Here is a 27,499-nt window from a genome sequence, read left to right as displayed (position 1 = left end):
TTATGGTTTTAATGATTTGACCAGTGCATGATTTTGCATAATTTTTGCTGTGTTTTAATGTTTAACGTTAAATAGAAATGTTATACTTACATAATAGTTCATTTAAAAGCTTCTTAATCTTTTCTTGCTTTGTTGATTTGTTTTATGGGATCATAGCATCACATCAAATCAAATTTATTTATACAGCGCTTTTTACAGCAGATGTCACAAATCAGCTAATGTCCGAGTCCAAGCCCCCAGTGAGCAGGCCAAGGGCGACAGCAGCAAGGGAAAACTCCCTAGAGCAAAGGTTACCTCGGTCTGACACCCAGCCTTGAGCAGCCAGGAACAGCAAAACACATGCTGGAATAGTGCCTCTGTCATCAGTAGACGGACTGAGCAGTAGGGAGGCTTGGAACAGGGATCAGTCAGCAGGCTTAATTTCTTTTTTTTTTTGACCGCTAATAAGTTGGCCGCAGAGAGGTGTGAGAAAAAGCGAAGAAGGATAGGCAGGGGATCCCCATGGGTAGCTTACGAAGCATCTTGGTCCAGGTGCACGACGAACATGAGGCCACGCAGCACTGCGCGCTAGCGTGGAGGGATGCTGAATGTGTCCCTCTCCTGTGCCCGGAGGTGGATGCCCGAGTGTCGGATGCCCCGTGCCCAACAGTCAGATGTCCCGTGGTCTTTGGCAGCAGCTCCCGAGATCTCCTAGGCCATGTGGTAATTTGGTCTTACACATATATAGTTAGAATTGTAGTCCATATGCTGACTTTTAAAAAAACTTTAAGAAAAGAGTTTGGTTTTTTTTAATAATCTTAAAGTACAATAGTTATGTTTGGTTAAACATGAGCTGCTTTTCCCACATTTGGGCTGAAGACAAAACTCACACCACATTATCTATGGTGTTTATGTTCAAGATATTTCTGAAATTGATTCAACTATTCTTTAAATAAACTGAAGAACTGAAGTGAGCCAAGAGTATGACAGGTCAGAAGATGAAAAATATATAGTTACTTCATCTACTACAAATCCAAAAAAAAAAAAAAAAAAAAAAGATAGACAGTGTAAAGCCACAGTCGAGAGTTAATACAGTCAGCATTCTGTATTTCCTCAAGAGGCAAAACTGGTCTGAATAAACTAGGAGCCTGGATTTCTGCCTAATGAGATGGATTTCAAATCCCCCGATTACTGAGGCCTTCAGAGAATGCTTTCATCTAAGGGTTTTTTTTCCTTGTTTTTACCTGTCAAAGTCTGTTTCATAGATGAACGTGAGGTAGCTATCGTAGCTATAGTGTTTCCTGCTTCTTGGCTGAAAGTATTCCTGGCTTGCACAGTTTAGAGGGGGTTTTTTTTTCCTGACACCTGGCTCAACTCACCAACTAATTAACAGGCCTTGCATTTCCTGAGTTTCAAATGGGTGTGTCGAAGTAGGGAAAACATTAAAAAGAGAAGCACTGAGGAACTCAAGGACCATGACTGGCAAATGCAGATCTTGAATGTACTAAAATATAATGAAATCACAGCTTCTTCCAATGTTGTTTTGGCTCCTGATAAACTATGGTAGAGGAATCAAGCTGCACTGTATTTTATGGGGTAGAGCCAGAGACTACTGAAACAAGGAGAATGCAAGAGAAGCTTGAATCTCTCATTTCTGATGTCTAATCTTTATTCTCTGATGTCAATTATGATGAAACCCATTTACATAATCTCATCTCCGCAAGGATTAAAAGCCTTTATTGAGCATTCCGATTTTGGCAATGTTATCAACAGTAAAAATATCAGAGACATGCTAATACTTCCTTATTCATCTCCTCCTTATTTCTAGCATTTTCCGTTGGTGAAACTAAGCTGCAAATGGTCAAAGTGCAGAGCGAGTGTACCTGTCCCTCAAAATGCTTTGATTCAATCACACAATCTCATTTACTCTTTAACATCCGTTCAGGACAAGTAGAAAAGTATCCCCCTACAGAGAAATCAATTCACTGCGGAGCGTATGATACGAGGCCGTCATCAGTAACGACGTTGAGGCACCGGGCCCACGTTAAGCTTTTTTCAGGAATGGTTTCCAGCAAGGAGGCAGTAGAGGTTTAGTCTGCCAAAGCTCTCTCACCTACAAATCTCTTAGTCTGACCTCAACAGCCAGCACTCCTTAACTGTTCATTTCTTTCAGGTCAGGAGGCCTTCTGGCTAAGCAGCCAAAAGGCATTATGGATGGCTCTCTTGATTCAGGCTTTGGAAGGCATAAGTGTGTGAGTCTATTACGCATAAACTGAGCATCAAAATCACTCATGAGTCTATAGAAATTGGGTAGAGTTCCATATTCTTCATGTACATTTCAAATTAATGACACATAAGTACTAATAGACGCCCTTGCTCTTTGGGTGTAAAAAAAACTGTTACACTACACTGGCAGGTTTTGCCCAATGTTAGAAAGGAAATCCGCAGTGAATCCTAATTCTCTTAAGACACTGGTAAATCTACAGGGTCAAGCGTAGAGACAGTACCAATCCCAGAGGGCCACATTTCCTTCCAACTCTAAGGGTACTCACAAGTCACAAATCCAGATTGTAATTGTAATGAAAGACACAGAAACACTTCACTATTCCTGTGCAGGGTGGCACTTTTCTGTCACACTTAGCTACTGGCAGAGATCATTGAGATACTGGAAATATCATTTGAATTGTAGAAAACGCTTCCATGAATGACATTATACATGATGCACGCCCCCTGTCATAGTCCAAATCACCCTCTCATTGATTATGTCACATGCCTGTTTCTCGCTTGCCCTGGTTTGTTCTTTAAGACCACAGGTCCCTGGCAACGGTGCGCTGGAGGTCATCCTGCTCCTGCAGCCGTCGCCTGTGCCTACCCTCGAGTGCCTTTCTTTCCTGCGCGCTTCCTACGCTTCGAGTTCTTACCACTGCGTTGTCAGCTTTTTATTTCCGTGTTCGCTCAACTCGAGCTGTTGTGAAGATCAAAGAGTCTCTAGACATTTCCCACCTAGCCCTCCTTTCCTCCTTGCCGTCAATGTCACAATATATAAACACATATTCCGCTAAAGTTCTGAGAGACATTTAACACAATGTCAGTGTACTCAGTCAACCACCTCAAATGGGGAAAAAAATGCGATGCTGGGTGAGGCTCTTTTATCTGGCAATCAACAATTTCCAGAAGAAATCAGTACATATCATTTACACTAATTCAAACAGTTATCTGGACTATTCAGCATTATTATAATTCCAAGGAATATTCACTTATCGAGGGACACTTGCATAAAATGAATTGTTGCTTTCTCACAGTGATCGGTCATGGCACCACAGTCCTGGCCCATCCGGGCCTACAGGGTGAAACAATACAGGCCTATCCAGCTTTCAGCAGATTAATGTTGTTTAGCTAAAGATCCTCTTGTGCTAAGTGGTACTAAAACACAAGTCCCTGCCTGTATGAGCAAAGTCACCACATCAAATGAACGCAAAAGAGGAGGGGAAAGGGGAGTAGGCTTAAAACAGAAAGAAATCATGAAGAAAATTCCTCTCTCTCAAGCAGTCCAAAAAAGCAAAAGATAAGCTCTGACCTCCGCTGAAAGGTTCTGGAGCTTCTTAGATTACCTCTCTCTGCGCTAAAACTCAATCACGGAGGCTTTTGTCAGACTCCAATGCCTTGCAAGAGACTGAAGAGCACTGCAGTGACCTTTCCACAATAGCGGCCGCTCCAAAATATGAACCGTTGAGCTTAACGGCACAGAATGAAACCGGTTCTATTCTAAAGCGACAATTGGATTCACTGGGCAGACTTGTGTCGGCACTGCAGTCAACCATCAATAACATCAGCTCCCGATTCAAAGCTGCGCGACTGGTCATGGAGGGGGCCGTCGTCCTCGAGGAGCGAGGGGGGCAGGTCAGGCAAGCAACAGCTTCACATTGTAAAGGCTTGATGGTCTCGGAGCTATTGGAGGGTGGAGTCCTCCACCTCTTCTTGCACTGGCCAAAACTAACAGGGCTGTGACGAGGCGTTCGATTGCTGTTCAGACCATCATACTTACAACGGAAGGATTTTGCAGATTCATGAACTTAATAATTGGGGCGGAAAGGGTAACAAATGTCCCCTCGTTGCAGAGGAACAGAGTCGATTTGGACCACGTCCGTGTCGTGATAGAAAGAGATAGTATGCGAGATCATACGTGTTGAAGAAAGTGTTTGAAAGAGGGCTCTCGAGTGTTTCTCCCCTGGCTGTACAACCTGGAGAAGCAATCTGCTATGGAACTGGCCTGCTCATATGCGAACAAACAATGCTTGACCGTCTCTCTCTCTCTCTCTCTCAGACAAGATACACCCAGGCAGGCCAGCATGAAGTCATGCAACTGTGACCCCCAGAGCCTGACTGAGCCTTGAAGGGGAATAGCATGGGTGGGGTCAGCTTCCCTGGCCATAATGGCGATGACCTTTAAACGATCTTTGACTTTATCTTTCTCTTTCTCCTTACTGCTACAAAGAAAAACGACCTGTTCTTGTATGTGTGCGTGCGTGCATAAAAACAATGTGTCATGGAATCCAAATGCCTCTAGTGACTCCAGAATTGAAATTTGGAGGGTGTGGTGGCCTACATTCAGCAGCTGTGAATGAGATTGCGAAACAAACGGACAGGTTTGAAAATATTTACATGTCGCTGAACCAAAAGATACCGCACATTCCGCAGAGATCATCACACCCCGAAGGGCGCAACAATCTTTGCTCCATGGGCGACTTTCGACCCACCATCTAATTGGTGGACAGAGAGGCTTCAGGCCCGAGCACTGGCCTCCTTCCCTGACCTTCAACACACCGACGCCAGACAAAAAGCAAACGGACAGCCGGAGGGCCAGACAAGCGGACAGGCGGCAAGTCAGAGGGCCCGGCCTGACATCTGCTCATGCTCGTAATGGCCCCTTCCCACGAGCCTCCAATGCCGGTAATCTTGGCAAGAGGCACGCTACGCCACCCCCGACCCCACGCAGTGAATCCCCACTGCACCGCACAGCCCACTGCCAACATGCCATGCCGGAGAGACCCACACAGCTGGGCGGTGGACCCACCGGCATCCGTGAGACTCCGCACTCCTCATGGTTTCCAAACAGTCATGCGTAGCAGTCATGGGCCACAAATGCAAGCCGAGCCAAGCTACGTCCGCAAACGAGAACTCACTGACCCCCTGGTAACATTATATATAGTGCCGATGATATATTGCATATGAGTATGAACCACTTGCGAAAATGAAGGCCAAGAAAAGCATCCTTGTCCATGTGGTGAGATTTAGGCTAAAACAGCTGTGTTTTACTCACCGCCTTCTTATTGCATGCAGAGGATTTTGGATGGCTCCCCCTACTGGTTGATAATCCACATAACTGTACATTCACCAGCCACTTTTTAGAAACACCTACCTTATACTTAATTTATTAGGTACACTTATAGCAAACAGCTGTACAGGTACAGATTAAAGCCAACCTGTTAGCATGAACAAGTTTGTCATGTTTTCCCTGTTCAATTTCTAACCACAGAACCATTGCCGATCAGCGAACATGAAGGCATGGTAACCATAATGGTTGTTTTTGTGGTCTTCCAAAGAAAAAAAAAAACAGTTAACAGCAGCCCAGAAGTCAGACACTCGGATAGCACACTCACAGGGCTTTTCTAATAAATAAATCTTCCTAATTAAGTGCGACCTTATGCTGTTCTCTTACAGGTAGTTTATGAGCCACTATAATAACATGTTGCAGGCCAGATTACACTGTACATTACAGAACATGGAGAGGGGAAAAAAAAAAAAAAAAAAAAAAAAAAAAAGGTTTGCATCAATAATCTGGATATACCTAGAGGCACGATCCACAGCCTCTGGTGAAGCAGTAAATCTCTATCCTGATCTTAACAGCAAAACACTCTAAAAGTGCCAGCCTGTGGAATAAGAGCTCAAATTTCACTCAAGGTCAAAGCAATTACTCCTCCAAAAACTTTCCAGCATCGCATTGTTCAAACTTGTCCTGGATCATCGCTGTATCTCAAGTGGGGCAAAAAATATTTTTTTAAAAATACAGTGACGAGGGTCTGTCTCCAGCGGCCCTGGGAAACGTCTCCCATCACATCTCCAGCATTTCCAGCTATTTTCAACATATCCAGTGAGAAGGGCCTGGACAGAGTACATTTGAAATTCTTCAAATTTCAGAATAAGTTCATGTGTGTGGTTCTGATTCATACGTGTCTATTAAAAATGTTTTTATGGCACTTATCTACATACTTCCATTCTTTATAGCAAAATAAACACCACAGTTTCCTTAAGAGTTTCCTTACATTTTCCAAAAAAAAAAAAAAGCTTAAGAGAAGAGTTCAATGCATATACAGTATTTCACAGAGATCCATAAATCTGATGTTTTCCTTTCGTTTGGGGGGGCGGGGGCGGGGGGGTGAGCATGTGTATTGTAAAACACTGCCCTCATGTGGGCAGTGAACTGATTCAGGTCCACTTATTCTGGTTCCTACACAACAAACGAATCTCTGGGTGCTTTTCCCCGGCAAATCAAATGAATGGTGATTATTCTCTTAGAACATTCTTAGTGATTCGATGAATCAAGTTGGCAAATTCTCAGTTTCCCTCCTTACTGCAGTGCAAAGCAGGATCTCTACTGCATACTCACTCAAGCCAGAAAGCTATTCAGCTCTGAAATGCCTCAAAGAACTGCTGAATAGGTCGCAGTCACACTCTGCTCTAAAGCTAAAATGGGAATTAATGATCTGACAGAAACTCTTTTAACCACTGCAGTTACCTGGGGATGGAATACCAATTAAACAGACTCTAAAAGAGAGTCACATTACCCAAGAAATATAACTATAATTCTTTAAACTAGCGACCTGCACCTATTGACCAGACTTGCGTTTCATGCACGTAGTAGGCGTAGTAGTTTGTTTTATCATTGCTCCACCAGGCATTATTGCCAAGCAAGTCACATAAAGAACTTATAAAATATTTGAGAGAACTATTATGCTAACACCAGACAGCAGAGGACACAGTGATGCATGAAATCTGATTAGTGTTTATTCACCGGTTAGAATACAGGTCTCTCAGAAGAGTATTCATCTCAGAGTCTGATTTGATTGTACCTGATTTATGTTTTAACAAAACAGCAACTCAGAGCAATTTCAGAGAGCAGCCCACACATGACAGGAATCAATAAACAGTCAGAGATTCAGACGTAGATCAGTTATGCTTGAAAAATTCCTGCATGATTACAATGATCATCAAATCGGATGCATGTGAAAATCGACGCATATTCTTGTTTACATTTTCTGACATGTTCACTTTTTGGTTTACTTTTGTAGACATTTCTTTAACCAAAAACCAAAACCAATCCCTTTGAAGACTCCATGTTGTGCATGTAATAATTTCCATTCCATATGACCATTGCTATAAACAAAAAGGGGAAAGTATTATATTTAGGAATAAACATCTCTTCTTTGCCAAGTCTATGGCTCAATTTAAAAATGTCAAAAAAAAAACAAAAAACCAAAAACCCCAAAACCCTTGTTTAATTTTTACTCTGGTTAAACTGGTTCACACAAACACAGCAGCCCAAAGAAAACATTCATCAAAGGAAAATCCAGTAGTGGCAACATGTCCACATATGTCTACCATCAGTTAGACTTATGTTAGTAAAAAACATTACATCATCCAGTTAAAGCGTGTGAGCATGGCTCAAGTACAGATAGACTCCACACTAACACACTACAATTAATCAAATACAGCAGTTTTGCCAAGCCAGCACAATGTTAAGCCCTTACTGGTCATCAAGACATGGAAAGCAAAAAGGAGACTAGCTACATCTCAGTAGGAAACTAGAATATCACTCACTATAAGACTAACAAGTCTGACATTACCAGTCACGCTTATACACACGTAAGTTCATGAAACGTGCGAATTCCATATAAACCAAAAAAAAAACCATTCTCTCTAAGGAGATGAGTTCATTTTAATATCAAGTATGAAGTTCGCCTCCTTAATAAAACAACAACAACAACAACAATACCCTCAAAGCATAAAAGGTAACATACATTTATATAAATGTAAACAAACGGTTAGGTTTTTCCTTTTTATAAACAAGGTCCCTCTCCCTTTTGGGCGTTCTATAGAAAGGCCATAATCAAGTTCATAAAGAGTTCAAAAACACAGCAGTGTTCTCTCAATGTAGTTCTCTAAATGTATAATGACGCGGTATTGCTTATCATTATATAGACTATATATAACTGCTGTACCTGGTGAAGCTACATAGTCAAATGCAATTTCTTCCTAAATAAATGATATGAAACACTGAAGTCCAACGCTGTGCTCAACACTGGCTATGTGGCACAAAGTCCGTCAGAGCTGAATGCATAGATGGCGTTACGCAGATGGACACTGAGGGTGCCTAGAAATAATCCCAAAAATACTAGCATTCACTCGCGCAGGGCAAACAGGCTTCTCTTCTGCTGTTTTTGGCTCCTCTCTGTTCCTCCGGTACTTTTCAGGAACAGGCCCCGAGCTCTGAAGAAGCTTACATCCAAATGGATTGGCCAATCACAGATGGCACTGCTGCCGTAGGTAAATGTGGTACGAGATATCAACGTTGGGTAAACCATTCCACCACCAAACGAAAGCAAAAGCACATGGCATCCCTTTCTTGCTTCTGTAATAATGTAACCGATATCAGTAAGGTAAACGGCTATCATCATGATTCAAAAAGGAACTGAATTTACGAGGAGATTCCCCTGCTAGTAGCAGACCGAAAAGGCTCAGTGGAGCCTTCATGACAGCTTTTCTGCACACACTTTTCCAAAATGAAACGCACTGCTGTGTTTTATTCTAACAACATTTTCCTGAAGTGAGCTGAGTAATGAGTGTGTGTGTGTGTGTGTGTATGTGTGTGTATGTGTGTGTGTTTGTCTCATTATGCCATACATACATCTTCTTCCCAGGAACATGCTTTAACAAGGTTTAAAAAAAAATGCATTCATACTAAAGAAGTACAAAAAGTCCCAAAAACAAATCCACCCATGGTGGGAAAGTGCAAACTTTCAGACTGGTCCTTATGTTCTTATATTGACATTCAAAGTGCAACTTCTCAAACAAACAAACAAACAAACAAACAAACAAAACACAAAAAGCCAGATGAATAACAAAAGGCAAAAGTGGAGCTGTCCCACCTCACTGCTGAGAGCACGCCCCAGGCTTGTCCTGCTGGGGGCGCTCCATCACGTCCTCATTCTTTTGCTCTATCGCCACCTACAGCAAAACAGGAGAGGGGCGTTAAGATGTAAAGACCGACTCTCCCCACCAGAGGGCAATCATTTCAAATGGGGGAAAGAAACTGTGGTTGAAACTGCAGGTAATTGGCCGCAAAGACATTCTAATACGTGTCCATTGCCAAAAAAGGATGTAGTCAATAGTAAGGGTGGGTTCTTTATGGATCAGTATAGTAAGGGTGTGTTAGTGTTGCGCTTTTATCTGTTATCAAGGAGAAAAAGGGAGGATTTGATCTGGGATTAGCACTCCAGTTTAAGATTCTTTATGGATACTGGTCCTGGGTGTGGTCATCTGTAGGCATTAATTCATAAAGGAATCCGAATTTTTACACTATATATAAGGGTGCCAATGTGCTATTGTTACCCTCCACCACACTTCAAGAAAGAGTCTGTGGTGCATGTGGTTGACTTAGGAAGAACAAAAGCATGATCGGTGAGGTCACATACTCGCCCGTTGACACACCACACACACACACGCGCGCCACACCTCACCTTGGGCGACGACTTCCCATGAAGTCTAACTCAAGATTGAAAAAAGGGTGTCTCGCTCCCCTCTCCCGAGGGTGTAACAGGAGGACGCTCGCTCATCTATCCCTGCAAGTGTGTTAAAGAGGCCGATTCTCTCTGAAAGCCAGAGGAGGGGTCATGGGTGGGGGGGGGGGGTCTGTGGGAGTGATAGGCTGTTAGGGTTAACCCAAAGCCTAACCCTAACCCTTTTCTGCCTTTCAGTGATGCAGTCTGCTGCTGGTGTTTAGCAGGAAGTGAACCATCCCCTAAAGGCATGCTAATCACTCTTGTGCCCAAAATGCATCTTGTCCAAATGCTCACTCAAAGGGTGTTAATGTATACTGACAAACTGGTCACTACATTTGCTGGGTGATAACAGCAAAACACACATAGCTGGATTTATGTGTGTTTTGCTATTTGCTGTTTGCTGCACACACACACACACACACACCTGATAGGAATAGTGGGCTTTGTAAGTGATCCACTTCTTCAGCTCGGCCCTGTCTCGTACAGACAGCGAGCGGATGGTGGTCTTCGAGGCAGATGCGGCAGGCATGTCGAACTCCACCTCCACCGAGCACTGGAACTGGCGAGGCACCTCCCAGTCCGAGCCCAACTCCAAGCGGCAGAAGAAGGTGTGTGGCTGCCCCATTGCTGGAGAACACAGAACAAAACCCATCGGATGGTCACAAACATCCTACTCAGACACCAACAAAGAACAAAATTCTCTTGGATAGTAGAGAATAATAATAGATAATTCTCTCGCTGAGTGTAATACTGTGAAATAAGTGCAGTAAGTTATATATGAAGTATTATACTGCTCTTTGGCTAACATTTGTTCATTTTAAACGTGCTTCATGAATACATCTGACTTTCCTTCTTTAGCAAAGCAATAAAAGTCCCCCCTCATATCAAAAAGCCCAGTCTCTGGATGAGAGACTGCTTTGCTCCCCTGTAGTCCAGCACTGCACTGCTGCCAGCCAAGATTCAGCTCATTAAGTCATTACCAAGCCTTTTATGAGCTGAAGCGAGCGTGTTAGAGCAGGAGAAGCCCAAAGCGGCACTGCAGGACTCCTCATGAGAGCAGGACTGAGATCCTCATGTTAAAAGCAGTGGAAGAGGCTTCTAGAAGCGGCCGCTCCTGCTTAAAGAGCCCCTGACGCTGTTCCAGGCCTCCCCGTGACGTTACAGTACTGGGCCAGCTTCCCAGACACAGGCCAAGCTTGGTCCCAAGTCCAAAATGTGCTCTCATCGGGGACTCTACTGTGAAAAGGCCTTTTTCAGTCAGTCAAAGACTAGGATCTGTCTGCACATAAACTAATATTATTTATACATACATACATGCATACACACACACACAAAAAAAAAAAGTAATACCCCTCTCTCTCTCTCTGGACATTATTTATAGACATGGATAAAATAAAATAACAACAGGAAATTACAATAAAACAATGAAAAAAAAAGGTTAAAGAAATGGCAAAAAAAAAGCAAAGTGAGAAAGCAGGATGGTGGCTCTAGTGATGGGGAGAGAGCTGGGCTCGCGTGTGTCGGGCTGATGTGTTTGTAGGGTGTGGGTTTTGCCGACGTGTGTTTGGATTGTGTGTTGGGCAGGTGTGTGTTTGGGTTTGTGCATGTTTGGCTAATGTGTGGAGGCTGTGTGTTGGTCGAGTGTGTGTTTGGAGGGTGTGCATTTGCCTGCTGATTAGCTGTTTGGGGAGTGTGTGTTGGATGGGTGTGTGTGTTTAGGGAAGTGTGTGTTTGGCTGATGTGTGTTTTTGCAGTTTTGAGTGTTTAGCTGATCTGTGTTTGGGGGGGTACGTGCGTTTGGCTGACGCGTGTTTTCCGGGTACGTGTGTGTGGCTGATGTGTGTTTTGGAGAGTTGGCCTGATGTGTGTTTGGGGTGGGGGGGCGGGGGGGTGTTTGTCTGATGTGCGCTGGACTACGGACGCGGTGAGCTGGACAGAAACACAAAGGAGTGGGAAAAAACCCAATGAGCTTGTGACCAAATGAATAATGGCAGCTGGGGCTTTGTCCAGCCATTCGGACGTGGAGAGGGAACCCTGCTGATGAACTACTGAAAGGCCTGCGACAGTGGCCACAGACACAAAATGCCAGTAAAGGCCTACCAAAAGCATATGCTATGAGCATAGAAAGGCTATATGATGTCTAGCTGGTAGTTTCCATGACAGTGCTCAAGCTTTGTGATTTAATACTGTCCCAAAAGGACAACCAATAAGACAAGTCCATGAACAGCAAGTCTTCATGGCTTTAAATCTCAGGTCAGTATATTAAAGATTTCAGTCAGCGGCATGTCAGTCACATATGTGATGGACTATAAATATTCCCAATCTAACTTTCTGACCAACACTATCTATCCATATTATAGAAGGTAAAACTGAAACATCTTCTAAAGGATAAGTGGGAACAAAACATCAGATAATTCCTGTAGGACATTTTCAGGTGGGTTTATAAAGGATGGGTAGATTAGCAAACACGTTCTGTGGACAAAGATTACGTCTGTTGCAAACTGCCAATTATTACTGGGCTAAGCCCAACTCTAACCTTTGATCAAAACATTACTTTGGACACACACACCAAAAACACAGAACCATGCAAAGATCTAGTAGGGCCAGCAAAACAGATGAATGAGGCATGTTGCGTTGCAACAACTGCGCCCAGAAGAACTCATGAGCCTGGCTGAGCCTGTGTTACAAGAAACTGCATGAAGTTTCAATGTGGCTTTCAGTCCAAAATGACAGTGGCACAAGATTTACGACGCCTTCATGGTCAACAGGTCACTGCATGACCACTCACTCTGTACAGTCACCCTGTACGAGATCCCTCCTATTAAAGACGTTCACATGTACCACTGCACTTGTGTTGCAGCAAATGCCTTGAAATAACGGTAAATAACACCATTTACCAAAGTGTTCTTTATTTGGGCACTTGCTTTACAAGCTGTAATTAATTTGTACACCAAGCAGAAGTGCTGCTGTACGTCCTGAGCTATTTTTACTTGTAAGGATTTCCACTTCTCCAATGCCTGAACATCAATGTCCTGTTCTGAAGAAATCGGCAGCAAGTAACAGCCCTTTGTCTTTTTGCACGCCAAGCCCACAGCAAGGTAGCTGTAGTCACACGTTAGCAAGCCCATGTAATAAAGACGTCGGGCCCTACCTGAGTTTTTGTCTGGCAGGCGGCTGATCCTCCACACCACGGACTTGAAGGCCTGCTCATATTTGGCGGTGCCCAGAGTTACCCTCATGGCGGGCTCGGAGCCCGAACTGCTGGCGGTGCCAAGGCTGGCTCCTTTATTAAAGCGCGCCTTCAGAGACTTCTCGCCCATCACGCTCTCGCGACGGAAGTTCTTGGCCCAGATCTTGGGGATGGGGTAGCGCACGGCCACGTTCTCGCACGGTATCAGCGTGAGGGGGTCTCGGTTGGACGAGAAGCCCGACGACATCACCAGCCAGGACTGGAGCTCCACCTCGGCGCCGCAGATGCCAACGACCGTTCTCAGGGCGAAGGGCAACGTCTTCTCCGCATACGCTGTCCGGAATCGCAGCAGCTCAAAGCGCTGCCCAGGCGGGGGGTCAAAGGTGATTGTCCTCGACTGCACAAACTCAGACGGGTCGACACACTCATGCAGTCGACAGTCTCGCAGGTGAATCCAGCGCGTGGTGGTGTTGGGAATTATGTCGTGCCGGGACACCACCTCTTTACCTTTGACCTGGACGTCATTGAGGCCGATGCAGCAGGACGGGGAACCTGTCAGGAAGGCGAGCACTTTCACTCGCGTCGTCACCAGCTGCTCGAGAATGCGACTGCCTCCTTTAGCCAAGACCCCGTCGAAGCTGTCGATCACCTCCACGTAAATCTCCTCCTCAGTGTAGGGCACAGGTGCGCCCAGGGAGCCCATGTGGACGGGCAGGGCTGCCAGCTTCTCCTGCAGCGCGTACCTGAAGCTCCGGAACTCCTGGTAGTCGACGGTGCCGAGCTTCACCAGCTGCTCTGTCACGGGCATGTGCACCACAGTCACCTTGGGCTGGATCTTGCGCTTCTCCCGGTACGCCACGTGCTCCAAGCTCAGCGTGTGCACGCGACCGCTCTCCTCGTAGCTCTGCAGCTTGTGCTCGGAGACCTCGAGCTGGCTGCTGAGCTGGAACGCCTTGAAGGGTTTCTCCAGGCCTCTCTCGTAGAACAGCTGCAGCTGGCCGCCAGCGCTCAGCCTGACGAAGATGGGTCCCCAGTGGCGCGAAGACATGATGTTCTTCTTCTCGGGGATGCGCAGCAGCAAGGCCCAGCCATCCTGCGAGGCCGCGTGCGGAGGCTCGTAGGGAGGGTCCGCCACCACGTCCCCTTCCGCCGAGTCGTCCGCCGAGTCGTCGGCCGAGTCGTCGGCCGAGGCAGCGCTGCCGCCCACATGGTCTGTATCAGAGATCCGCAGCTGTCTGAGATGATCCAGGCCCATGCCTGCGGAACCTGAGGGGGGACCGTCACTGGCAGGAGAGAAGGGCAGGATGAACTCCTGTTTGATATCAGCAGGCTGGGAATCACGGAGGGGGGAATTGAAGGAGAAGAAAGAGGAGCTCTCCCTCTCCGAGTCTTTGCTTCCGGATGACTTCCGCTCCGCCTTACTGAAGTAGGCACTAAAGGGGTTAATAGAGGAGGGCTGGATGTTGGAGAACTCCTTATCCAGGAAGGGATTCTTCTTGGTGTAAGGAGTGCCGCTGTTCAGTGCTGAACTGTGCAGGGCAAACACAGAGTCCGTTCCCTCTGCGGTTAAATCCAGGATGTGTCCGTCTGTCCTCTGGCTCTGGACGCAGGACACAATGAGGTTGCTGTTTGCATCTTGTAATGGGGAGTTGTTGAGGTTGTCGACCCTGATGTTGGATGGTTTTGCAGCATGCCGGTAGCCTGGCACCTCATCGTCATCATCAAAAGTTACCCAGTTGGCAAAGCGGCTAGAGCTGGCAAATGATTGGCCGTTTGTGTGTGGGTTGCCGGCTGTCCAGCTGACTGTGTCCATGTTCACGCCTTCGTCCTCTTCACAAACAGATGAATCTGTGAGATCAAAGGCAAACACATAAGCCCATCTTTCTGTTTTTACTTTATGAAATATCTATAGGGAAGCTTCTTATGTTCAGGTGTTCAGACTCATTTTACAATCAAACACAAAATAAGGTAACTGACAAATACTGCCGCCCTCCTACTGGTCTGAGTGTTCATTTGCTTCTCATAATTGGAACAGCTTTAAAGAGACAGTGGCTGGACTATCAAATATAGCTTCAAAAAGAAACAAAAGACATTTTCCCTTTTACTGTAAGGAATCGGACACCATTACAATGCATGTGTACACACGTACACACGCAAACACACACACACACAGACATTAACTATAGAGTAACACGTTATAAGAGGAAGATGGACACTTCTTTCAGTGCGAGTGAGCGTCTTCAGCAGAGAGGAGCTTTCTGCCTCTTCCCCATCAGAAGCATCAAAGCAGACAGAAGACATAACGTTAGCTAAAAGGCTCGAACACATTCAGCCAAAAAGGAGAGCATTACTCTGACACTTCCACAGTTTTTAACTTTTAACACAAATTAATGCACGTCTTTCTTGTCTCGCTCGACAAAAATGTAGCGTGACCCAAGATCAATTCTGCTGCCTTGGTTTGTAAATGTACCTCCAGCTCAAAGGAGTGCGCACGAATGCAGATTTTCTCCCCAGAAAGGAGGCCCCAGCCAGCACGAGTCCAGCTGGTTGCCGGGCTCTGTGATACCAAGCTTTCCCATTCCAGCGTTCTGAATGCATCTCTCTACAGCCAAGTGAGGTGAAAAAAAGAGGGAAAAAAAAAAAAAAAAAAAAAAAAGCACACTTTACCTGTTGCTAGGCACCAGCATTCTGTACCTCAGATCCAGATCTGCCACCAATGCAACAAAGCTTTATGTGAATTTACTCTCACACACACACACACACACACACACACACACACACACACACACACACACACACGCACGCACGCCAATTAACTCTTTAGTCCTTTTGCCATTACCTTTCTTGTTTGTTCCTCGCATGTGTGCATGTGAGTATGTCCGTGTGTGAGTACATATCGGCTTGAGTGGGCATGCCTGGTGACTTTAATCTTCGTCACACAGCGCGGCCGTGCCTTGCGTCGGACATTAACCCTCGCGGGATTTCCCAGCTTCAAAGTTTCGACCCAGGCTCTTATCAGTGAAAAGGGGAGGGGCTTAACAGATGAACCCAGAATGCCACTCAGTGAGGAGAATCGTGAAGAACTGCACAGAGAATTCTGCAGGAGTCCAACGCAAGTCCTTTCATGCTGCAACAAAAGCTGCAGCCACACTGCCGGAGGCTGAGCTCTGACGGTCGCGACGTTAGGGTTAATCCAGCTCCAAGAATGAGTTGCAGTGGAAGCGACGGAATTCTGCTTTTTCTTGCAATCCTGTTAAACTGTGTGCCGTGTTGCTCCAAGTCCTGGCAAACGGGCCATTGAACAGAGTGTCTTTACCACTCAGCTTTTCATCCCGAGACTAAGGCAACCCCGTAACTAAGCAATGGCTTCTCTTGGTATTTCTTATGACGGTAACAATGAACTACAATAAACCAGGCACAAAAAAACCCTAGGTACACGTACAGACAATGGATCTGTTACAAGTCATCAAAGAGAACATGTATCAACTCTCTGCCCCTCTACCCAAAATCCTCTGCCCAAACTCCAGTGCTAGCTTCAATAGCATTGAATTTAAAATGAATTCAATAAGTTTTCGGTCTCCGACTTCAGATAGTAACTTCCTCGGTCGGCACACAAAACACGATTCCCGCTGCCCAAGAAGAATAAAAAGAAACTAAAATTTATGAATAACTTCCCCTCTCCTCATGCACACTCAAGACAAAGGCTGAATCGCCGGTGAAACTAATAAGCTCCCTCTAAACAGATGAAACATCAATCCATGACCACTTTAGAATTTTTGAATTCCCACTGCACAGTGCCGGAGCTGGAGCGACTCACCGGTGCACGGGGGCTCCTGCCTAAGTGCAGCAGATAAGTCGTTCACTTGAAGAGCTCAGTCTCGCATTACAGGAGTTATGGCCACAAAGTCGCATGCATTGCTGAGCTCAGGCATGTAGATGCCTGTCTGTCTGACCCAACGCTTTCTCTCCCTCTCCAGAGAGATAGAGGTCTGACAGTCTGCTTTGCAACAGTTACCTGCTTGTGGGTGGGTTGCAGGTGTGAGGAGGAGCATCTACTGGAATGCACTGACTGCATAACGATGACTGCAAAGTATCTGTGCAACCCACAGAAAGGAATCCATCTACAGTGAAAGTACACAACCTTGACCTGACTCTTGATCTGTTGTTGTAGACACAGTGGAACCTGAGGACAAGCATACCCACATGCTGGTCTCTCTCTCTCTCTCTCTCTCTCTCTCTCTCTCTCTCTCTCTCTCTCTCTCTCTCTCTCTCTCTCTCTCTCTCTCTCTCTCTCTCTCTCTCTCTCTCTCTCTCTCTCTCTCTCTCTCTCTCTCTCTCTCTCTCTCTCTCTCTCTCTCTCTCTCTCTCTCTCTCTCTCTCTCTCTCTCTGTCTGTCTGTCTGTGTGCAGTACAAATTCTGTCATAACAGAAATAATGCTGAGCTGCTGGGAAATGCACCAAAGCAGAATCGGGGGGGCGGGGCAGCTCAGGGCAGAACCCCTGTAGCTCACCTGGTAAAGCCAGTAACACGAGGTGCTACCAACACCAAATTCATGGGTTCAATTCCCACGGAGATACATATTCATCATTCTGAATAAGAGCATCTGCTAAACACTGTAAGAAGGGAAGATACAACCGGAGACAAACCAGCTTAGTGTTCCTGAGGGGAAAGGGGCTTTTTTTTCCGGGAAAATAAATAAAAACCTGTTTAACTGGCTGAGAAGCTGCCCACACCCACACACACACTTACACTGGTGGGCCTTTTTCCACTTAAGTACTACGCATATAAGCCATTAAAAGGTCTGAAATAAACCTTAAGTCATGCCCAAATCCCACTGAGAGACAAATGTCGGTTTAGAACATTCCCATCAAATGCTACATGGAAGAATGATCGTAATAAAGATACACCTACCCTGCGTTGTAACCACTCACACTAGTCAGTAACAACAGATGGACAGCAGGTCTATCAGCTGGGGGTCTGTCCACCCCGAATCTCGGTCGCTTTCTCCCGATTGGTCTATATTCTTCCTCCCGAGCCCTGCATGGGGAGCATGCCTGCCCCTCGCTGTCCATGCCCACCCCTGGATCTGCAGCAGGTCTGGTTTAGGGGGCTCCGGAGGAAACGGAGGCGGGGCCAAACCGCTCCCTGCTCCCCATGAAAGACTGGGGCAGGTGGGGCTCGCTGGAGGAGGGTGCATTTACAGAGTTCAAGGGTCACAAGCAGAGAGGAAATATGCGACGCTAGCATGGATTTGCCTGATCGCTGATGACCGCCGATTAGTCGCGCACACGGAGCAAGGTACACAGGAGAAGAAGAGAGTTCTGGGAAGAGAGAAAACGTTTATTTGCAAGACTGCCTGTGGTTGTGTGTGTGTGTGTGTGTGTGTGTGTGTGTGTGTGTGTGTGTGTGTGTGTATGTATGTATGTGTGTGTGTGTGGTTCTGTCTGTGAGTGTGTATGTATGTGTGTGTGTGTGGTTGTGTGTGTGTATATGTGTATGTGTGTGTGTGTGTGTATATGGTTGTGTGTGTGTATATATATGTGTGTGTGTGTGTGTGTGTGTGTGTATGTGTATATGGTTGTGTGTGTGTATATATGTGTGTGTGTGTGTGTGTGTGTGTGTATGTATGTGTGTGTGTGTGTGTGTGGTTGTGTGTGTGTATATGTGTGTGTGTGTATGTGTATATGGTTGTGTGTGTGTGTGTGTGTGTGTATGTGTATATGGTTGTGTGTGTATATATATGTGTGTGTGTGTGTGTGTGTGTGTGTGTATGTGTATATGGTTGTGTGTGTGTGTGTGTGTGTGTGTGTGTGTATATGGTTGTGTGTGTGTATATATGTGTGTGCGTGTGTGTGTACGTGTATGTGTATATGGTTGTGTGTGTGTATATATGTGTGTGTGTGTGTGTGTGTGTGCGCGCGCGAGGGAGACAACAGCTGGAAGACTGCCTTTATCTTCCCCAAGCGGCACTTTGACGCAAAGCTGCCACAAAGACACACACACTCATACACACACACACATACACACACACACATACACACACACACATACACACACACACACACACACACATATACTACTTTGATCATGTTTGGAAAAAGGAAAAACACACACACATGCCGGGAATACACTGGAAGCATTTGGTGCTGCAAACATCTACACTGATATTTAAAATGCAAACACTGCACGAATGGGTAACATTTCATGGATACAGCTGAGCGCATAAACAGAGACAGTGATGGATGTTTAAGCTAATGAACTGTACATACAGGCTGAACATCAAACTAATCCCACTGACAATACACATCAAACAGGCATAAACGGTATCAGGTCCCAGGAGTCACGCAATACGGCCTTAAATGCAGAGGAGAATATATATATATATATATATATATATATATATATATATATATATATATATATATATATATATATATATATATATTACTTGCTATGACCAGTACATTTATTTAATGCAGTATTAATTTTTCTCAAGGTCACCTTCCCATCCACTGCAAAATCTGCAGTGATATCTCAGCAGCTGAGCACTCCCTCTCAACCAGAGAAAGAGGAGCTGGCTGCATCTCAATAAATAAAACTCCTCACTCAAGTGTCAAATCGTCTCACTCGGCCTCGGTCTCCATAGAAACCCTGCTCTGAGAGAGCCATTGCTGGGTGGCTGAGGTGAGCGGTCCCGGCCGCTAACGTTTCTGCTGTGAATCATCTCCGCTAGCGAGCGAGATTTCTGCCTGCAGTCAGCGGCCCTGGCTTGCCCGGACCTCATTACTCAGGCGAAGAGAGCAGCGGCAGGAGGCCTGTCGGGGCCCCACCCAGCCCACACAGGCCGGCTCGTTTATCGTGACGCCATCAAACTGGCAGCGTGTCGTTCGCCCCCGCGCCGCCGTCCGCGAGGCCTGGGGGGGGATCGGAATGGTAGGACGGGCGATTTCATGACCTGATTCCCGGACGGTTTGCGGTGCGCTGCTGCGTGTCCCTGGAGTCGGTCTGCCTCATGGGCGCTACGTAAGGGAGCTTGGGGGGGGGGGGGGGGGTCACTGAGCAGCACAGAGCTCTCGGCCCCAGGGAGTGGCCCTCAGAGCTGTCTGAGTCACCGGGAGGAAGTGAGAACTTTGTTTCTGAATGCTCATTAAAGCAGGGCTGATAAAAGTCAACCTCTGCTTCTGCCAGAACCACTAATAGAGATATTACTTTTTCCAAAGGTGTTGACAAAGGGCGTTGTAAGCAAGAGGACGACGAACCACGCGAGTGTAAACATGTCGACCAATACCGTGAGTCTGTGTAAACATGTGGACCAATCGCGCGAGTCTGTGTGAACGCGTCAATGTGCTAATGTGGCAGGCCCGGAGGTATTTGACCAGTCCTGTATGTGTTTGGTGTGTGTGTGTGTGTGTGTGTGTGTCTGTGTCTGCATGCACATGTTACACCAGGGCCTCACTCACCAGGCGACTGTGGTCGGGACGTGGTCTGGCTGGGCGGTTCCTCCGTGTTCAGCGAGGGCAGGTCACAGGAGGAGGCGTCCTGGCTCAGGGAGCTCCTCCCCTCCGACTGCGTGCTCTCAGACGCAGGGGCGGCTCTCCAGAAGCTGGCCGTTGAGCACACACTGTGCCTGCTGCCTGGAGGACACAGGGGCAAGAGCTTTAGCCACAGTAATAAACACACGTGTACAGGTACAAATACACTCAAATGTGAGAGCACACGTGATCGGTATCAGAAACGTGACGTTAGTAGAAAGAGCTGCTACAAATAAAGTTTACACAAACGCATGCTTGCTCTGTATCTGGGAACTGGAAGTTACATAGGTCATAGAGTAAACAAACACACACACACACTAAAGTGGCGGGGGTGTATGTTTAGCAGATGTTATCATTGAATTACAATCACACTATCAGATATTCTCTGCCGGGGGTGAAGAGTGCTGTAGCAAACGGATCATAGATGGTACAGAGTGCAGGCCCATTACACAGTGCTGCAATCAATCAACTCAGTGCTGTTCTTAATTAGCACTGCAGTAAATACCAGCTGATAATTGAGAACAACGTTATACTACTAATGCCTAATACATCTAGAGTATATAGGAACCTACAGATAATCCATTCTCTATATTAAAAACATCATTATAAAACAAACAAACGCACACACGTGCGCACGCGCACCCTTGTGATTTTACATTTGTTTGGGCATTCCTGTGCAGTAAGTTACCATATCGATGGAGCCCTGTCTTTTAAATGTACTTCTGATCCAGAGACCCTCCACAACCCCCAGAGCTTGATTCCAGCAGGTATCCGAGTCTTCTGGGACATCAGTATCGTGAAGGTCAACACTGCCATAGTGATTTGCAAACAATATCTCCAGCAGCCCTGATAATGACTGTCGCCGGGTTTGCAAATGCAAGCACGGTTTCTGATTAATGCGACCCATCAGAGTGACCAATTAAAACACTGGACCAATCAAATCCATATAAGCACCTGAAAGGCTGGGAACAGTCAGTCATCTGTTATCTGTCTTGCATTACCACTTTGCATTAAAATGCCTCCCAAATCAGATTAGTCATTTCGCTAGAGCTTTCTAAACCGGCAAATTGTCAAACAGCTGTCTGGAGAGTTGAGCACATTCGCACCTCCCTGCCAGACAGTCTCCACCTGTCTCTGACCACAGTGAGCGACAGCGCAACAGATTTGTGTCAGATTTACTCTCTCTCAATGCATCAGTATGTGAGGGGGTCGCATTTTAATTTCATAGGCCATATTATATGAAAGAAAGAAAGAAAGAAAGAAAGAAAGAAAGAAAGAAAGTCATCCAACTTCTGAGTACACAGGACTGAATACAGCTAGCTAGCAGGTACACCTGACCACTCAGGCGTACAGCATCATATCAGTGCAAGTGCTGCATTAACAGGCTTCCACAAACGGGGCCCCACGTCTGCCACACAGAACCGCACACATGTATCAAGCACACCAATTATGTTGCACATACTAGGAGAGTCGAGCAGGGCTCAGAAACAGGGGGGAAGCCCTGCCAGTGTAATGTAGTTGTGAGCCTTCCCAAGCACCTTAGCTGTGGAGTGGAGAGTTCCAGACAGACCATTATCCCTTGCACAGCCCACTCTAATGGAATAATCACACCTAGCCTTCCATTTGCACCCAGCGCGCTCACACCATCCTCCAGTCGACAAAAGCGAGGCTGCGATTCATTGAAATCGCCATGGCAACACAGCGTCTCCGGCATCCGGCGCTTAAGCGGTTCGCCGGCGCCGCGGGAAATGCTAGCGAGTTCAACGTCTCGCTGCTGCCACAGCGACCGATATTTTCACCTCTCAAAAGGCGGCGCCGAGCCGCGTCCAGTCGCGGCTCGAAGGTCCAGCGGCCCCAGCGGGCGGAAAAGAGTGACAGCTATGTTGCCGCTCCTCTCCGAGCGAGTACGTGCCCTTTAAAGTCCCAGGCATCAGAGCCACGGTGATGAGGCAGCCGAGGACTCCGGCACACCCAGGCTGGCCCCGGGCCCCGGGCTCGTCTGAAGAGGCCTGCTGCTGCCTCGCCCTCCCTGCAGACACACTCCGAGCGAGCAGAGGCAGGGCGGGGAAGCTCGGCGTGGCGCTAATTAGAAGGGCTTGGCCAGTCGAGTGCGGCTCAAGAGGGATTTGCAGTGAAGCGGTTCCTGGCAATGCACCATGGTATCATCTGACAGAGCACAGGCTGTGTGTGTGTGTGGGCGGGGGGGGGGGGGGTATCTGAGGCAGGGGAGAGGCAGGAAAGAAGGACAAACACACAGAGACGGCTGTGGTAGCAACGCACACACCGGCTTTCAACGTTGTTTTAATCGCTACGGAAATAGTGCACAACAGTGAACGAGGTGAGCTTAAATGCCATCTTTCGCCGCAAAGCACAGGCCTGGAGCGGTTCGGGGGGGGGGGGGGGGGGGGGGGGGGGGGGGGGCTACCTTTCGGCTGCGAAAAAGGGGGAGAGGGGGACCAGGGCTTATCGTCAAACTGCACCCAGCCGCTCCTCGGCTGTGCGGCCACTGGGTGGGTCTCCGCCCTGGAGAAGGAGGTGTCTGCTGCAGTTGGGGCAGAACCGGCTAACCGCATGCCGCTGTGCTCGTCTGGGGAGCAGGAAGAAAATGCACACACACACACAAACACACACACACACACACACACACAAACACACACACAGTTTGGTGTTATATCTAGCGGAGAGCATGAAGCCGTTCCCATACAGCCTTTATCCCCATGGCTGGGGGCAGTAAGCTCCAAGCACAAGAATCTCACAGCAAGCTGTCAGCACAAGGCAGAGGCGATGCTCCGTCTAATTTGAAATATTATATATATAAATAAAACCCAGAAAATGTAATATTGAAAATTAAAAATTGGCCTAAACCAGTATATTACAGTAACAAAATTACCACCTTTTGCAATAATTTCTTTATTTAATTGTCAGGTCAGTCTCTTTGCTTTCTTCATGGGGTAGAAATCTTAAAAGCAGGACTCAAAAGAGGAACCCATCCTCCTCTGGGCATCAGCAATTTCTATGACCACAGATGAAATGTGCATTTCCCAAAACAAGTGGTCTTGGGCAAGCTTAAGGAGGAGCACAGCTGCAAGGGGAGTTTGCTCCAAGAAAATCCGTCTGCAGTGTGATACGCCCGACCTCCACAGAGACGTGAACCGCACTTCACTAAAAAACTAGACTCTACAAGCTTAAGATCCAGCTGAAGGTTCAAAGGGAAGAGGTTAGGTGAGTTATCTTTGCCTGTGGGGGAGACGAGGGGCCGGCGCAAATGTCCCTGCTTGCTGGAGCAGGAGCAGGGATGTGTACCTGCCGGCCGGGGCACGTCGGCCAAGTCCGCCCAGTCGGGCCGCGTACAGGTGCCTGTGCCGCTGGCCACGGTCGCCATGGTGCCCGCTGGCACACGCCCGCCTCCTCAGTCGGTCAGGATCACAGCAAGCGAGCGCGGAGGATCTGAAAGAAAGACAAAAAGGAAAGCGAGCTGAAGACGATTGGGGGGGGGGGCGCCTTGGCTATGGGCTTGCGAGTTCTGCTGAAATACGCGATGAGTAAGCTACAGCAGCCTTCGATGGACGTGGCACCGCAGACAGCTGCTCGGAGAACCTCGAGAAGGGCTGTCGTCTTACTGCAAAGAAAGTCCCGACGTGACAGCCAAGAGCGAGAGGATTTTCGGCTGGTAGAGACAGCAGCCACCGCATGGGAGCCTCGTAGACTCCAGAGAGCATGTCCAGGCGTGCCACATTACACAGCAGAAACAGTCAGGAAACCCACTGAAAACCACAGGAAGGGCTTCACATCGCCTTATGCATGCCTACAGACACGACGCCATTCGGCTCACGGGTTACACGTGCCCTGCAGCTAGCAGAGTTTCAAGCTTATGAAAACTGAAATAAAAAGGATGTAGGCTATACATTATGTAAAGAACATTGTCTTGCAGTTTAGGTCTAATGCATCCGGTTGGTCTCCAGTGAAAACCACTATCAGGATTTGGCAAGAACCAGAATAAGTCTCCGTCTCTAGGCAACCAAGGCTCTACAAAAGGGAAACAAAGAGAATAAACATTCTGACAGGCGTGATAACCACTTCTCCATGTCACAGGAAAGTGAGAAAAGCCAGCTGTTTTCTCAGCAAAAACTGGGATTCTACAGGAAACACACTGGGTGCTCTGGGACATGCTGCAGTCCAGACACACGAGTCCCCGGCACAAACCCCAACCCTCCCTGCCAACAAACCACGCCCCTGCCCCTCCCCCCGTACAAACCCCTCCCCCTCTCCCCTGTGGATTTGTCTCTAAGAAACACTTTACACCCAGTATTTGTTGACCAGGGCTTCGTCCGCTGTATAGACCCACGCAGAAACCAAAGCCAAAGTTACTCCATGGTGCTAAATAACTGTTCTATCATTTAAAACATTAAAAAATTAAAAACATTAACTTAAAACACATAAATAAATAAACACATAAATAACTTTTTAAATGTCTTTTAAATCTGCTGAGACGACAGGTCCTGTGTTATCCTGTGACAGCCTCTCCTGCATTGGTCGCAGGGTCGGGACAGGCCAAAGAGCACAGCTCACGGCCATGCCCACGCACTGTTCCAGCTTCCCCAGACTTTCCTGCAGCCGGCACGCACACGGGCTTGTGCCTGGGAACAGCCATGACATCATCAGTCAGACTGATACTAGTTTTGTTTTTTTTCCTTCATACAGTGCAACGCGTTCCTGTTCCCACCCCTGACTTACTCCAAACCAAACATTCTTCTCTCTGAAGAATCTGGTGCAAAACAAGCAAGACACGCACACTTATTCTTCATATGACGGCCTTATCTTTAGCCTAAACACCGCTGTTTTGAACTGGCTGGCACATACTGGTGAAACTTGAGCTTCACACACATCATCTTGACACTCATCACTCAATAAGTGAGTTAGAGTGCATCTTGGCCCAGTTCTACTCATGAACCGTGACCTCCTGACCTCTCTGAAAACACCCCCGCTGTACAGCAAGTGCACAATCTACCATACAGTTTCACCCTAGCAGCAAGTGTGTGTGTGTGTGTGTGTGTGTGTGTGTGTGTGAGTGAGAGAGAGTGTGAGTGTGTGAGAGAGAGATGGCAAGATAAGAAAAAAAGAAATTCAGAGCTAACCAAATATGTGAGAGCATAACGTGGCCTGGCCTGGCAGACTTTATGACAGACGACTGTAGCAGATGAAAGAGATTTCCTCACTGACAGCACCAGCTGCTACGTTTGCCCTCCGGTGGTCTATGTTGCTGAATAAAGATTAGCCACGGTGACCTCCCCTTGGACGGCGTAGCTCTGTGCCCTCATACACACACTCACACACACTCTCTCTCTCTCTCTCACACACACACACACACTCTCTCTCTCTCTCTCTCACACACACACACACACACACACACAATGCTGAGAGCACGCTTCCCCTCACAGCATTGTTTGGGAAGAGCCATTACAGTGTTCAGTAGCAACCTTTCTCTGTGCCAGCCCACTGTCGGCATGGGGCCGCATCCACTCCGTGTCCTCCGCGTGTGTGTAAAAGCAAAACAGAAGAGACCTGCGTTTTAGGCCAGAGGGCTTCCAGTTAGCATCCCACCCTCTGCACTTGTCTCAGCCACAAATATGCCATGTCAAAAAAATAAACCTCTGGTACATGCCTCTCAGTCTGCAGAGCACAAACCGCAGGATTTGACTCGTGACTCAAACGTACTAAATTTAAACAGACATTTTCAGTCTATGCAACCGACTAGTCCTCAAGAGTTCCAGGGGAACAAAATCAGGATATATCAACAGTGTAACGGATATAAGCATTCCAGAGAGGGGTAGATGACCTTCAGGAAAGGAATGCATTACTGATCCCATACGGATTGAAGTCTATTACACTTTCATAACACTATGAGAACATATTATTACAGAACACCACTGGCATTTTGTTTTCCTCTCATACACAGCCATACAGCGGGGGGGGGGGGGGGGGGGGGGGGGAAAGAGAGAGAGAGAGAGAGAGAGAGAGAGAGAGAGAGAAATACAGATTCGATCATAATAATAAATGTAATACTATCACGACATGGCGTGATAAATCTACAAACCCAAACAAGCTGCCGACGGGTTCTACCCGAGCAAATGTAACAACGTTTTTCACAACGCGACAATAAAACGACTTACAAACAACCAGTAAGTAACCGCTGTGTTGTGCATATAAACCCAGCCCTTTTATACTCACTGAGCCACAGTGTGTTAGTGTAACGATGTGTGTCAACACGCCGTGCGGCACCTGATAAACGCGAGTAAAACAGCGCCAGCGTGCGCCTCTGCAACAACCTGTTGACTCAACTCAGCGCACCATTACTGCGCACAACGTGGGACCCTGCGTTACAGTTTAAAGTTGTAAAGCGAGCGATCAAGCTAAAAAAAACCCACATTTTTCGGTATACACGCCGATGTGTATAGCAGATATCACGCCTGATGGTTTTAAAAACTCCGACTTACTTACAGCGCGCTCAGCTTGCGCCTCTCCTGGTAAAGCTGCACCGGCGCACCGCCTTGCCGCCACCTGATTGGATGTCCGTTGAAGCGCCGTCATATGATTGGATGTCCGCGGAAGCGCCGTCCCTCGTCCCCAAACCCGCAGACCTGCTGGGACGGTGCGTCCGGGGAAAAAAAGTTCTCTTGTTGACTGTTTTTGTTTCTTTAGGGAAAAAAAATGCATTTGTTACCTGATTCACGCAAACGTTTGTATTAAAAAACAAAACAAAACAAAAACTCCGCAGACGCAGTGATGTCGCTCATCAGCAGCGGACATCCCACACGTTTGCTGGGACGCTGGCAGAGACGCTTGCTGACTGTTTCTGTTTGCTCGGGCACTGTTGTTCCATGTATGTATGCCATCTATTGGATCCGATTGTCATTGCACCCTGAGAAACTGGACTGAAGAACCTCATCGTTATGGCCGA

General features: G+C 47.0%; 1 protein-coding gene across 6 annotated transcripts; it reads right to left on the bottom strand.

Moving 5' to 3' along the window:
• On the bottom strand, window positions 1-27,499 carry ston2 (stonin 2). Of its 6 annotated transcripts, none has more exons than XM_035532800.1 (8): window positions 27,040-27,499; window positions 23,845-23,988; window positions 22,967-23,128; window positions 20,470-20,643; window positions 12,970-14,856; window positions 10,243-10,445; window positions 9,186-9,264; window positions 1-690 (listed from the first exon to the last, which is right to left on the bottom strand). In XM_035532800.1, the coding sequence occupies exons 2-7, from the start codon at window positions 23,921-23,923 to the stop codon at window positions 9,187-9,189; spliced, it is 2,583 nt and encodes an 860-aa protein (XP_035388693.1). In that variant the 5' UTR covers window positions 23,924-23,988; window positions 27,040-27,499; the 3' UTR covers window positions 1-690; window position 9,186. The 6 variants fall into 6 exon arrangements, with proteins under 6 accessions (XP_035388693.1, XP_035388692.1, XP_035388688.1 ...); XM_035532799.1 differs by lacking the exon at window positions 1-690 and adding an exon at window positions 7,022-7,413 and having other exon boundaries at window positions 27,040-27,498; XM_035532795.1 differs by lacking the exon at window positions 1-690 and having other exon boundaries at window positions 7,022-9,264; window positions 27,036-27,498.

This window comes from Electrophorus electricus, chromosome 13, assembly GCF_013358815.1.
Source record: "Electrophorus electricus isolate fEleEle1 chromosome 13, fEleEle1.pri, whole genome shotgun sequence".
Taxonomy (NCBI): Eukaryota; Metazoa; Chordata; class Actinopteri; order Gymnotiformes; family Gymnotidae; genus Electrophorus; species Electrophorus electricus.
The sequence above is the reverse complement of the archived record's forward strand: the minus strand, read 5'-3'. Positions and strand labels throughout refer to the sequence as shown.